This window comes from Chelonia mydas, chromosome 1, assembly GCF_015237465.2.
Source record: "Chelonia mydas isolate rCheMyd1 chromosome 1, rCheMyd1.pri.v2, whole genome shotgun sequence".
Classification (NCBI taxonomy): domain Eukaryota; kingdom Metazoa; phylum Chordata; order Testudines; family Cheloniidae; genus Chelonia; species Chelonia mydas.
In genome coordinates, this window is record NC_057849.1 from 149,080,638 (window position 1) to 149,095,773 (window position 15,136).

General features: G+C 41.9%; 1 protein-coding gene across 14 annotated transcripts in view; it reads right to left on the reverse strand.

Annotated features, from left to right (window-relative positions):
* RPGR (retinitis pigmentosa GTPase regulator) overlaps positions 1–15,136 on the reverse strand; it is a 126,647-nt gene that overhangs the window by 38,822 nt on the left and 72,689 nt on the right. For 13 of the 14 annotated variants that reach the window (XR_005225880.2, XR_006287902.1, XM_043538041.1 and 10 more), the window contains 2 exons: positions 4,076–4,249; positions 3,553–3,592 (listed from right to left, as the gene is read on the reverse strand). Coding sequence is in view for 12 of the 14 variants with exons in the window: in XM_043538041.1 (XP_043393976.1) it covers positions 3,553–3,592; positions 4,076–4,249 (214 nt within the window). In the remaining 2 variants the exon portion in view is untranslated. Of the gene's footprint in view, positions 1–3,552; positions 3,593–4,075; positions 4,250–5,387; positions 6,712–15,136 lie in introns of those variants that run through there. The other variant, XM_043538042.1, reaches the window with a different exon arrangement.

Below are 15,136 nucleotides of genomic sequence, written 5' to 3' on the forward strand. Positions count from 1 at the left end.
AACTGAGGGCACTGGCAAATATGTAAACTATTTTGACTAATCCACCTACAGCTGCATATGGTTAACAGAAGACAGAGTGTATTGCACATGAATTTAGAAAACGTATCTTAACCAGCAAAGTGTGACTCCTGATGCAAGAGTTGTATTTCAGCACGAGTCTTTGTTCTGTAGCCACAATACAGAAAGGGACAGAATTCATCTCGATTTTCATACGTCCAAGTTGCCCTCTAGTGCCAGCTTTAATGATATAAATCCCCCTCCTAGAATCAAAGAACCCCAGATTTATTGGGGGTTGGAAAATATTTAAAGATCTGTTCTGGGTTACCTAATTGCAGCGCAATATTGGAGCGAGATGCCTTAGCTTCTTTGTAATTAGATGGAGTGATGTGTTACTTTATGATGCATCACTGATTTCCATCAAGGCAGTAATCGTTTTTTTATTCCAGAAGTTGAAGAAAAAAAAAAGGCTCGCTTTTTTTCATTCCAACATGTACATTCCAGTATCTTTCTAAAGGACAGCATAATCTTCCCTGATGTTCTCAAACCTGTAAAAAAGCTTTAGGCTCACTATATCAATGTTGCTGCATACTGTCCAACAATTCTATATTTCATCTGAGATGGTTATCCCTTTCAGTAGTGGTGGTAGGAAACAGATTCCTACTTACAATGAGCTACATCCAAGTGGTGAAAAGGCTTATGAATTGGCCTTCGGGGAAAATGCCATGCAGTGCTAGGGCATTAGCACTGGTGATGAAGGGGCGGGTGGTCTGGAACAATAAGGTGCAGGAAAAGTGCATCTGGAATGCTGCAGTGTTGTCTGCCCCTTTCTTGAAGACTGAGGGTGAAATCCTGGCCCCGCTGAAGTCAGTGGGAGTTTTGCCATTGACTACAATGGGGCTAGGATTTCACCTGATTAGGTATACCAATTTAGTCAGTTTCTTGGTTCATTAATGTCAGCCAGGAAGGTGAGAACAGCTCACACACCAAGAACTTAAAGGAGTGTCCTGGAGCCTGAGAATCAGCTGGAAGGGGAGCCTGATGATTCAAATATGAAGCTAAGCAATCAGGACAGAAGTATCCCTCCACACAAGGTATTGTGCTTTAGTTGATATTTTATTTTATCCTTGTCCACTGTGTATGAATAGGGAAGGATAGGGTTACTCTGAGCCTGGGACATCTGTACCCCAAAGCAACACCCTGGCACCCCCACATCTACCATGGTGATATAATTATGATGTGTTTTGTACAAAGTATGCCTTGTGGGGCACATTTTAAAAGTCCTGATCTGTTGAGCATTAATATCCTGTTGCATTGTATGTGCTCTCATTTTATGTGAAGCTTACTATGTATGTGTTTCTGAAATACGTTGTGAGGTTGGGAACACCCAAAAGCAGCCTTTCAGGTACAACAATGAAGAAGCCAGATAGTGTTGATGGCCCATTAAGGGGAATACACACACTACTAAGGATTACCCCAGGAACTATACAATGGAAACCTCTCTGAGATAGCATATACACAATGGAGGCTGTTTGACTCCCATCACAGCAAAGGATCTTTCCAGCAAGCTGAAAGAAGCTATAAAAGGGGGAAGTGACATCATCATTTGGCCTCATTCCTCCACAACTCAACACCTGGAAGCGGGTCAGGAGGAAAAAGACTTTGAATGGGGGAGGGTTGTCCCAGGCTGGAAAGGCGTTCCAACCTGTGTATGGAAGATCTGTAAACTGCTTGTACTATCGGGGTGAGACAGTGCTTGATTCAAATCCTGTCTAGTTAATAGAACTCAGATTGCGAATTTGTTTTATTTCTTAGGTAACCAACTTTGATCTGTACGCTATTACTTATAATCACAAAAAATCTATCTTTCTGTGGTTAATAAATCTGTTTTATAGTTTTTTACCTAAACAGTGTGTTGTTTGAAGTGTAAGGAAATCTGCTCAGGAATAGGTGTGTTGTCCTCTCCACATTGAGGGACTGGGTAATAAACTTACACTGGTCAGGCTTCTGACCAGGGCAAGATGGTACAACTCTGGCGTCCTAGGCTGGGGAGCTGGGGGGAATTGGCTGGAGCCACTCTATTGTGAGTGGCCGGTGAAAGCATTAATGGAAGTCACCTGTGTGTGTCCCTACCTGTGAATGTTTGTGTGAGTGCAGGACCTGGAGGGGTTTGCAGCTTGTCACATAATCACAGTGTGAGAGGGAGCCCACGTTGGTAAGAGAGAGAGCTCAGCAGTACCCCACTTCCAGGTTGCACCTCAGGGAACCTGTCACATTATACTCATGGACTCTCTCTTCACTACTATTGTAAAGTGGAGGTGGGCACCACTGCAGGTGGAATTTCCCAGAATTCCCAGAGCAAAATGGGCAAAGTTGACTGGAACTGTAATTTCCCCCCTGTTCCTTTTTTCCAGCTGAACTATTACAACAATGCAGCAAACCCCCAGTCCTAACCCTGTTATCTCTGCAATCAGTTCCCTGTAGTTGGCCCAGGACACTGCACAACTAATAGATTTGGCTTCAATAATGTCTCTTTTGCAGATTTAAAATTGGCAGTGTTCAGTTACTATTCCAGCAGACAATAGGAGTGGAATAACTCTCCTCAGATACGGAAACTGATGGTATGCTAGACGTATGAGTGCAAAAGCATACAGAGACTTTTGAAAAATTTTACCCTGAGTATTTTAGGAGCCTAAGTCCAATCTTCAAAAGTAACTTAGACTCTTAGAAATCTAAATCTCAGACTTATGCTCCTAACTCACTCTTGAAAGTGGAACTTAGGTTCCTAGGTCATTCAGGTGCTTTTGAAAATGTTACCCATAATCTTTTCAAGAATTTTGAAATCACATTTTAATTAATCCACGACTGGCAGCCTGTCTTTCCCCCTAGTATGGTAATGAAGGCAGGCAGCTAATCAGACCCTACAGTTTTCATAACCATATAGATTTCATTTCATCCTTTGTTTCTGAGTATTCCCCATACAGTTTCATGCATACTAGTTACTAGAAGGACATCTGAAAAAGGCAGGGTGCAAAGCTCTCTAGTGCTCCCTCCCCTCAAAAGTATATAGTCAACTAAGGGGGTGGGGAGAAGATATCTGTCTGTCTGACACAGGATCCCACAAGGTGAGGCAAGGAAACACCTGGCAACGAGTTCCCTATGCCAAACAGTCAGCACAGATACCGGCCTTTACAATTAGTTTGTCATCTGTGAAATAGAACTTCGATGATTTCTCCTTTAATGGTTTGCCTGTGGCAACAAGCATGTAAAAAAATACAGAATATTCCTGCAAGGAGCATGCCACTATGATAAGTTTCCCCTACTACACCCCCAAAAGTATCTTGTGAAAAAAATATTTCTTTCTTGGAGGCAAATAAAATTGGTAACTTTGCTGTGTTGCTAGCTTTAGAGCGTTGCTTTGTGTGTCTTACAAAGTGTCTGCATCATTTAACATTTATATAACCTAGATACATATATAAATGTTGCCAGGTAAAATATGTAGTTTGTATTTAGAAGTGCTGTAATGGTTAGATTCTGAATGGAAGGTTCCTGTACCTTGCTGAAGTATTTTCTCTTCTTGGGTGGTCTTCTCTTCCTATAAATAATAAATAAAATAATGAAATCTTTATACTGTACTTTCAAACCCTTTAAAAAAACTATATTTAACCGCAGCATGTGAAATTCATTGTATTTTTTTTAAATATTGCATTATTATGTTAGTATAATTCCTGAAAAAATATAGTACAACTGTAGGTATTACTTTATTGGTAAAAGATAAAATAAGATAAAAAAATAATATGCCTGTTCATCTAAATAGCTAATCTTAAAAAAATAGGAAATATATTTATTTAGACAAAGCATTCCAGAATATTTCTTTTGGCTACAAAATAAAATAACTGAATTATAACTGCACTCCTATTGCTATTAAAACCACATACGAATGAAAAACTAATTTGGACTCAAACATAGGGAGTAAGTTTTTAATGCTGAGCACAGGTATTTAACAGCATGCATGTTATAAGGAATTATACAGCTAATTCCTTCACAGTAAACAATTTAAAAGAAGTGCATGCTTTACCTCTGTAACGGTGTTATTGCTTCTTTCTCCCTCAGGTGTTTTACTGTCACGTTCCTCCTTTTCATGCACTTTCCCATCATCACTGCTCCCTCCCTCCTCCTCCTCCTCTTCTTTGTCTGTTATTTCTTCTTCTTCTTCTTCGTCAGTCTCTTCATCTTCAGAAGTTTTTTGATCCTGTGACAAAACGGAAAAAATAATTTTTTTAAAAACTGTGTTCTGCAGCAATAGTAACCAGTACTCTACAACAGCCCTATGCCTCATATTGGAATGGATTCGGGTACCCTGGCCCATGTTCCCTTCACAGGCAGCTGAAAATAGGAAAAGACAAAAGCATTTTATTTCAGAGTATTATGAGTCCTTATTTAGGCTCTGACCTTGGAGTCTTATTTTAATGTCTGTTTTAAGTACAAAACTCAACTCAGCCTTAATTCTGGAGCTGTGGCCAGTAATAGCCTTTTTCTGACGAAGATGTCCCCTTACAACAGAAAAACAACAAATGCGAATGCTTTTTTGGAAATCCTGGATAATTCTTTTTATTTGATATCTGTGTGAATAATGAAATCGATAATGCTTCCAACACTTTAACAGAAGGAACCTGTTAAATACCAGGTCTATTTTTCAAAGAGTTGATTCAAATACTAAAGTCACAGCAAATGGAATGCTCTGATTCCCTTTAGACGCTATCATTCACAGCATGTTTGAGCTCAACCCAGTACAGCACCTCAATATATCTAGGCTTTTCTACAATACTGTTTTGTTTTTATGATAACCATAGGGTATTATGAAAAACTAATTTACATCAAAGAACATGTCTCTGTGAAAACTGTTACAAAGAAAGCAACGAGTAATTTGTATGATTTACATGACATCATTTAGTCCAATCACCTTTGTTGTGCTAGTTATACAGTTTTGGTAACATGAAATGTAACTTTTTTTAAAAACAGAAACATTCTTTCTCCTATTGCAAATCCACGATGAACATATAACAGCCTAATCTAAAATTCTAGCTTGGATTTCTAATGACAAAGCAGTGGAGCTCTGCTCTCAGTTGATCATTTCACCAGAAAACGCAGACAGTATTACATCCTTGCACTGTGTGGTTGTTTAACTATCGTTGTTAAAATACATTTAGATGTTCCAACCAACATTTCACAGAAACATTCATTGAGCTATTGAACATAACACAACGATCCCAGTTGTAACTCAAATCAGTGGTTCCCAGCTTTTTTTTTTTTTTTTTTTTTTTGATGCCCTGTTTTGATTTGTTGGTGGATGGGCACTCCTTACCTGGTAGCCTCTCACTTCATGCTCAGGCATAGTTGCTGTGTCTCTCCTATTTTCTGTCCATTCTCTCTGGTTTTTTCCTCCTCTCCTTTTTGGCTACACTCTCATAGTTGCTTACTGTGCCCGTTCAGGATACTTGCTGCTCAGGGCAAAGGCCATTCATTGGTGGTTCTGTGGGGCCGGGGCACAGGATCTTGCAGCCATGCTGTATATCATGAATGTGGACACAAATGCTTAAGCTGATGAGCTCCTTCCTGGATGAGTTGCTCTTATGAACAGGTGTATTTGAGGCTGTTGCAGGAGCAGGAAGGGTAGGTATATTTCAGGAAGCTGCCCACCACTTTTCCCACAGCAGCATGTTTGCAGAGAGCAATCAGAGTGGATCCAACTTCATGCAGCTTTCCATACTTCCGCTGCTTTCCTCTGCTCCACTTTTCATGGACTAGTCTAGTGCTCTCCCACCCGCAGAGCCTTGTCCCCAGGCTGAAAACACTGCCTTCCGTACACACAGGCAGCTTGCACTTACGTCAATGCATGCATATATATCTAAGGGCAGAATCAGGCCAGCTCCCTTTAAACAATGATAAAATCCTAAGCTTGAATATGCTAAGTTTATGTTATCTAACTGCGTGTTTCACTATTTCAAAGCAGAGAAAATGTAAGTTTCCAGCAGCATAATTCCACCTTTTTTAGAGTGGTGGTGTTCATGACCTGACAGATTTTGTCAGCTTCATGTCTAAGGCCTAGACTGTACCCCTATGATCCATACTTGGATTTCCCCACTTTCACATCAAGGGGGTGGGAGATGCAGGAGTCAATTCTGTAGCAGCAACCCCCTCACTCTCTAGAACCTGCAGATGGCACTTTGCCTTCTGGGCAGGGAGTGAGTATAGGGTGGAAGCTGGACCATATGGACACACATCATCCCCACACTGACCCCACAGAGATTAGCTGGAAAGGGAAATGCAGCTTGGGAGTATATTACTTTTCCTACTGAGCCCCATCTCTGTTGGGGAATGAAATTTAAGCAGTGGTCATGGGCAGTCATGACTAGGAAGAATCCTTGGTAATACAGCAGTATTGTAAGTGTACTACTAGGAAGACAGGGGAAATGCAGGGGAGCTTCTGCTGATGTGGATGGCCCTGACCTTTGGGGATCTATGAAATTTGTAATCGGCACTGCAACTCACTTTGCTGGGGGCAAGCCCCATTACCAACATAAAATCTGCAGTGTTGCCTTCACTGAGATTCCCTCCCCATTTGCTCCCTCCAACCGATTTCACTGCAGTTTCATTTAGTTCTATAAGAAGAGTCTTCATAGCAGGCAATGAAAAAACATCCTCATACACAACCTTGAAAAAAGAAAAAAGGAATCACAAGCAACACAGATGCAATCACAGATGCAATATTTTGTTTTGCCTACATTACAATAGAATAATAGAATCATAGAAGATTAGGGTTGGAAAAGACCTCAGGAGGTCATCTCGTCCGACCCCCTGCTCAAAGCAGCACCAACCCCAAGTAATATTTTACATTACTATTGGGACTTGCAAACTCGCATATCATTGTCAGGATTCCTGGAAGCAGGCTGTGCAGATTGCAAATGGAGAGCCAACTGTGAATTCCACACAGTGGGCAGTCATCAGTTTGAGAATGTTGACAAGCTGCCAGCAAAGATCATGCCTGCTGGCTTTTGGAACAAATATGAGAAGAGTGACAAGAGGTTTCAGAAGGGTATGATTTTGTTGCTGAATTTTTTGTTTTTACTGAGGAACACATTAATCATCAAGTTACAAATAACAGTCTCTTACACACCAGCTTAATTTCTATATCATTATTTATTCAAGCGTCTATAAAGCAATGGAAAAAATACTAAGTGTTCAGCAAAAGCTGTCTTTTTCAGGCCAGCTCTGAGGGGGAAGAATTTACAGATAAAAAATTGGAAATGTTTTCATCTCACAGTTCTGTGAAATTGCTGTGTTATTTATCTTTAGTATGATACACATGCAGGCCTGGATCTGCAAGTGCTTGTACATTGCATAAGGTGACTGTACTCCAGTGCATATGTGAGAGGAGATTACACATATGCACAGGACTGGATGTCTTTCTAAAAGGTATGCTCCACCTCAGCCAGATGTTATGGACTTGATGTAGAACTTAATGGGTGAAATTCCATGCCTTTTGTGGAAGGTACGACTAGACGGTCATAATGGTCCCTTTTGGCCTTAAAAATCTATACATCAGTAAGGATGAAATACACCACTGTGCAATGGGCCAGCAAAAGGCCTACGCAGCACTTAAGTCCCACTTTAGTCCTATTTTGAGGAATTAAGTGGTTCACAGGTCTTGTGCTGGTCCATTTCACAAGGGTAAATTTCATCCCATAAACCTAGTCCTCTCCAAACTGCAAAGAAGATTAAAGCCCTGATGGGCCTACTCCCTTGAACTTCAGAGCACAAAGTTTAAACAAAAAGCAGTGTGGGTCATAGGTGGAAAATGGGCATGTCTCAGGAGATACTGCATTAAGTGTGTGTGACCCACCAATCTCTTAATGCCAACTAGCAAGAGGATGCACAAGGGTTACAGGGATCTCTTGGGTCTGGCATGTACATTCTAGTTTACCAAGTGGGTCATGTGAAGTCTCAAATAAAAGTCAATGTCACACTGATCACCAATATAATTGCAAAATGCATGTGCGGATGTTGTGTAAGGAAGCATCTACACACTCAGAAAATTATGTTCTTAAACTCTGCGTCTAGCGACTGGCCACCAACAAAGGTGAAAAACAAGTTTGCTGCCAGACAAGCGAAGTTTATCTAGGTAGCTGTTTACATGTAAATTAAGTATTGTATAGTTCAGAATGGGTCCCCTTCCACCAGTCTGAACAGAATGCTAATGGAAGATTGAAAGAACTTCAAGAAAGACAAGTACCAAGAAGAAGCAAACAGCTGGGGGCAGAACCCTATCTTGAAGTGCACATTGAAGGTTTTGGGACTCTCTTTAAAGTACAAAAAAAGACACCCTATCATCCGTCATCTAGGAAATAAACTGACAGCACGTTCTCTTAATGAAAGAGGGGCTTCAAATAAGCTTGGATGAAAACGTTGGATAGTAACTGCTGGTGAGATAGCTTCGTTAGACAGGAGGTAAACCTGTTAGTTAAGGTTAGTCTCCAGGAAGTATGTTATGATTTTGTTTTATATGTAACTGTTTGTTTCCAATATTCTTACTCGCTACCACTTGAATCTTTGTTCTTTGACAATAAACTTATCCTGGTTTTCATACTGAATATATCAAAGTGCTGTGGTGTTAACCAAAGTGGTTGAGTTGAATCTTATGAGCTACTGTATACTGTTCCTTGGGAACAGTGGGCCAGGTACTACTGTGAGTGTCCAGTGGACAAGGGGCTGGACACTACCAGGAATGCTCGGAGGGCTCGGGATTTGATGTGTGCCTTTCGCTAACCTGTCCAGAGAGAGAGAGAGAGAGAGAGAGCACTGCAGAGGCTACCACACGCTGGTGGGTCAGGGAGCTGAGCCACAGCAGGCACAGACAAGATACCCTCATGCTAAGGGCAGGTGGTGCTGAGGTGCCGCAAAACCCTAGGCACCCCTGGGGAGTGTCACAGTGTGATCCTCAGCACGCAAATGGGAAAATTCTGTCTTACCTCTGAATTTGCATTCTAGGACGCTCCATGTCAGGCAGATTTCACACTGCGGTGTTCCCAGTCTCCATGGAAACCAGACCTTGCTCTGAGTCTAGGCTTAGGACCAGCCCTCAGGAAGAACTCTCCAGACTCATAACTTCCAAATACTAAATTATGTAAAAGTTTAAATTTATTATTTGGCTCAACATGTCAGCCTTGACATGAAATTGAGGGATTTCCTGGAGGAACTCCCTTTCCTTTCAAACTACTTAACAAGTGAGCAATAGCCAGAGGGGAGGAGGGTGCAACCCTGGACATAGTCTGACCCTCACTCAGAGGATTGTACTATCTCCCATAAAGGATCCTAGGACAAAAATTCACAGGTAGGACACAATTTTCCCTTTCTCGCTCCCCTCCATGTCAGACACTCTTCACAACAGGACACAAAAAGCAGTAAATCATCTGTAGTGAGGAAGGGAGGATTCAATTTACCCAGACAGAACTGAGAAGAAACTTAAAGATTGGTGGGGCATCCTGTTCAGTAACACCCTTCTACCAAACACTGCATCAGCATGGGTGAGGATGTCAAGCCTAGAGTGTAGGAGAAATTGTGAACAGATGACTCTGAAGTAGACTTATGAACTCTCCTTCTCAAAAGATGTGTAATCTCTTTGCCCACAAAATTGCTAGTTTTTTCAGACTGCATAGTAATGAGAGGAGCGGTACCTGATGCTTTGAATGCCTCTACTATCTATATCTTTATTCCTCTGTAGACTCTGTTCACATCTAACTTATTAATTTCTACTTCCTTAAGATGTTTGTATTAAATCAGAAAGGCAACAACACCACTTCCTATTAAATGCGAAAGATTGGTGTAATCTTGGGGATGGATGCCTGGTTAGTTCACAGAACTGCTGCCTTTGGCAGAACACGTAACGGGTTTCATTGAGAGCATGCCAAGCTCCAAAACCCCTTGGACAAGAAGGTGGCAATGCAGTAGGCAAAATACTTTCATTGAGAAGAGGAAGAGACCTACCAACTGTGAAGCTGAAAAGTGGTTTTATTAGAACTTGTAGCTCTCAGAACAAGACCAGAATCTGCATATTGCCAGAGGACTGATAAGAGTAATGGCCCTCAGAGATCTGTTATATAACACTGATGAGAGATTCTCACGGGTTTCTTACAGTGCAACGTCCCCACAGTCATTGACCTGTCTTTCCAAAATGTGTTGGCCTTGAACCCCATGGTCAGACTATCTTGTAAAAACACCAGAACATTCTTTGCTTCCGCTGACTTTGCTCTGATGTATATCCCTTATAAGCCCAACATCAATACCTCAAGTGAGACATAGACATCTTTTGAGAATTTCCTCCAAGTGGCTAGGAGGGTGGCTTATTCACTTCTTAGAATAAGTGACCGTAATTCTTTCTTCTCAGCTTCCCAGACAATGGGTTGATGGGTTAGGCAATGCTGGATATTGGTACAGGATAGGTCCCTGTTGCACTATGCTTTGTCTGTGTTAGGAATTGGAGCAGAGATTCCAGTTACATGTAAATCGGGTCTGTGAACCGAGAACTGAAGGTTAATGGGCAGGTGATTATGATCACCAAGGTCTGTTCCTTCACAAACTTCTTTAAAATCATTACTCTCAGTAGCGGGGATGGGATGGGGTCGGGATGGCATAGACTCATAGATCATAGTCTTTAAGGTCAGAAGGGACCATCACGATCATTTATCTAGTCCAATCTCCTGCATATTGCTGGCCACTGAACCTCACCAATCCACTTCTGTAACAGACCCCTAACCTCTGGCTGAGTTACTGAAGTCCTCAAATCATGATTTAAAGACTTCAAGTTACAGAGAATCCACCATTTACACTAATTTAAACCTGCAAGTGACCCGTGCCCCATGCTGCAGAGGAAGGCAAAAACCCCAAAGGGTCTCTGCCAATCTAACTGGGGGAAAATTCCTTTCCAACCCCAAATATGGTGATCAGTTAGACCCGGAGCATGTGGGCAAGACCCTCCAGCCAGACACCTGGGAAAGAATTATCTGTAATCAGAGCCCTCCCCATCTAGTGTCCCATCACCAGTCACTGAAGATATTTGCTGCTAGCAGTCACAGATCGGCTACATGCTATTATAGGCATTCTCATCATACCATCCCCTCCATAAACTTATCAAGCTCAGTCATGAAACCTGTTCCAGAACTTCACTCCTCTGAGATAAAGGAACCATAGCCTCTGCTTTTGAGTGTCTCTTCTTCATTTAGTTCCTTTTTTGGTTTTAGGATGGAAATAGGTTCATCAATAGGCTTCCAACATGGCCTGTGATGCACCAAAAGGTTCTAAGCTTGTCTTGCTGAGCCAAACGACCATGACTTTCCTTTTTGGTGTAGAATCTTGAGGAGTAGAGCAACAGCTTCTGCATAGGATATGAACTAGACTACTTCTCTCAGAAGTGCTGAAGGTTTTCTGCCTTCTTAGCAGGCAAATATACGCTATGTTTCTGAAGAATCATCAGCTGGAAATGGAGATGGTGCTTGATGGTCCATAGCATGAGACAAGTTATACCCCATGTCACCTCCTTGAGCCACATCCCAACCCTCAAAGTCATATAAGTGTCCAGATATGTTCCCCCTACATGGAGTCTGGTATCTATACTTTGCTTCTATGTTTCTCTGGACCTAATACCACACAGCTGTTAAGTAATAGTAAGAATGAATTCACCAAGAGATGCTAGTACTGAACTGAACCAAGATCTCTATATACTGACTTGCTGCAGTTGCTCACTGGAATTGAAACAAGGATTGTGCTGGATATACATATGAGACCAACTAACTCAGGAGCCAAGTCAGAGATTTTTTCTGAGGAGAGGGTGTGCTCACGTTTGAAAATCAGACACAATCTTCCTCCCTCTCCTCTTTTGAAATAACTACTGTTTTGGAAATGATTGTTGTTTTGACAATAACTTAGATACTAGAGTTTTGTAAAGGCCATAATTGGCCCTTTCACTTGTTCGCGCAAATCAATGTTTCTGAAGGCTTTTAGTGATGGCTGCGGGGCTCTGTGTAATGATGAGAAGGCTGTCCAGACAAGGATATCTCTTTCACTTGCAGGGAGGGATGATATGGTATTTATGAATACCCATGTAGAAGTTACAAACCAAAAAGGGAGTACTCTATTGAAAATACTTCTTATAGCAGAAGCTGAAGTATCTCCAGTAGTTCTCCAGGAGGTTTATTTTCATATTCTGAAGTTTTGGGAAAATAATGTATAATTGATTTCAGTATTTCCACCTACAATATTACACTCCTTTATGAACTCATTGAGAGACCTGAGATCTAAAGTGGCCTACATGTCACTGTTTCTCTTTGTACCACAAAAAGGATAATTTGAAGAGTGTCTCACTGGAAGAAAGGAGCGACTTTTTCCCTTCTCTAAAGCCCCAGGGACTGCTTCGTCTCAGTGCTTCCCAAAGAGCTTCCCAACAAAATATTTGGAAGGATATTAGATGCTAGCACACAATTCCAATTTCATTAAGTGGAGCCACAGTTGTTCCTGAGACACATCTTTGGAAGTTCTGAATATACAGCAAGTCAGAATCAGGTGAGACATCATGCACTGAAAAAATTGCTAGGGAAGCCTAGTTTAAAGCACATTCTTTGTGGTGGGTTTTGGAAAGGTTGGGATGGGTGGGGCAGATGTTTATGCATGCTCACAACGGCCTTCCAGTTGAGCACAGACCTTCACAATAAGAGACTACAGCCAATATTCTCAGGCTACTGTATCCACATTTAGCCTGAGTGATGATCTTATTCTCCTGTCTGTGGATTTGACATAAGTACTCCCTTGGCTGGTATGACTATGCCCTTTACTAAGAAGGCTGCAGCAGGCTTAACCTTAGGCAGATTAATGAAGACCTCTTAGTCCTTACCTACAAGTAGGTCTTAATCACACCCCCATAAACCAGGTGAAGAATTACACCATTCTTCAACTTTGCAACATGGGTTTTTTAATTTGTTTTGTGTTTCAATTGCTAAAAACACAAGCACCTACAAAGTTAGGCCTCCCATTCATGCTTACTTCTGCAAAGCTTAGTTAAGACAGTGAGGTATCTTGTTCATAACCACAGCTCTAGAGATGTGTCCGTCTCTTTAGAGGATCTAGAGGGCAGACTCTCTCATGAGAGGTTTTAAGACTGTGAACAACATTCTTCACCAGTCCCTGAGCCAAAACAGTGAAGGGGGGAGGGGGGGCTGTGAGGAGAGTTACTAAGGAGATTGAAAGGACAGTCTGAAGGCATATATCCTGCATGTCTCACTAAAGGAAAAGAGTAGCTACTTTATGACCTCATGTCACAGCCCTGGAGGCAGGAAGGGGAATGATGGTAGGTCCACCTTCTAGGAAAGGTGATCTAAAATGCTTCACTCTATATTCCCTGCTGCTGGATCTAGGCTAAGTGGGGAGTGACTTGGATCTCCTGGAGACAAATGACTCTTTGGCACCTTGCATAGCAGCTAAGGTCATGCAGGTAAAATAGCTCGTGGGAAGGGAAAATACCTTGCAGCCTTCTCAACCACCTCAGCATGGACCTTGCCAGGCTGGGAGGAGGAATTTCTTTACCCTGCTCACTACAGGAAGAACTTTTGCCTTCTGCCAAGATTCAGGAGGCTCCAGTGAAACTTTCCTGCTTGCTCTGCAAGTTGTGGGAATGGGGTCCCATGCCTAGGGAAGACGCAGGGGGACTTTGAAATAAAATTTAGCCCCAGTTCCATGCCACTGATTCTGGTTTTGTCTCAGTGAAGGGAGTTTTCATGTGGCTGTTTATCTCTCTTTGCATAGGCTTCAACCACACACTGACCAGAAGCCAAGTTTTAATGCAGCCTCCTGAACTATCTCCACATGGCCTTTCCCATACACCAGCTGAGAGTTCAGTTCCTGGGACCTGCTGTGTGTGCCTGCCATTTCTGAAGCAGGAGGAGAGGTGCTATCCTTCAAATCCTCCTCAGAAAGTCAAGATTATTTTTTTTTAGTTTACACTTTTGAGAAGACAAACTTTAAAGCCAATGAGGAAACAGAGACATTTAGTTGAAAATCTTTTTAAAATCCCGTGAAAGCTCTGCTACAAAGGGGCCCCTGAAGTCTGTTTTGTATGCCACCTAGAAGCAGAGAATTCTGGGGATTTCTTCCTGAGGGCTGGTCCTAAGCCTAGGCTCAGAGCAAAGATCTGGTGTCTCCACAGTTACCATGGAGAAGACTGACAGAGGAGACTGAGAATGAGGCACTTAGCTATGTGCTCTTTCCATAGTCCCGCTCCTCCTAATAAGCAGGAATAAGTTGGCAGTGACTCAGCTGTCCTCTCAATAATGCAGGAACAGGTTCCCTCACAACTGTCCAGCTCATCACCTTAGGTGTCCAACACTCTGCCAGTGTTGTACAGGCTCAATCCCAACAATCTCCAACATTACCTTCAAAGTCAGCAATTCAGAAAAGTTTACCAATTACTGTGCTATTTCACACCTAAGGACACAAGTGAATAGAAGGAAAAGCAAGTATATTTGTGGACACAGATTCCCAGCATTATATGAAGCAAAAGGCTATGCAGACAGAAAATCATCTGTGCCTGCAAAATTTCTAAAAGGCAGAAGTATACAGTGAATTCTGCTTTGTCATGCACACTATCCGTTGGTGAAATGTTTGAAAAGTAATCAAGTTAGTTCTAAATGTTTTGGCTACACTGCAGTTTTAAAGATTGTTCTTTAGAGATGTTTATGCAGCTGTATTTGTTTTACAATTTCACATAGCAGATAAATTAGTCATTTTTTGTTTACCTCCAGTTTATTAAGAACGATTTGCAAACTCAGATGTCGCCTTTTTCATATCAGGCTTTTAAATGTAAGGTTTCACCTTTTAAAGAAATCAGAAACTAGATCCAATGGGTCAGACCTTGCTTTGCAATAGAACCCCCCTCGGTGGTGCAAAAGGGCCAGAAAGTTTCCCTAAATAGGTGGTTGGGGATTACCCCACTGTGGGTGAATGTAGAGCTGGCAAAGCTCCTCCCTGTCTTCCAAGTGTGTGTGGTAGGAGGGGATACAGCCAGAACATCCCCAACAATCTGGCATTCACAGTC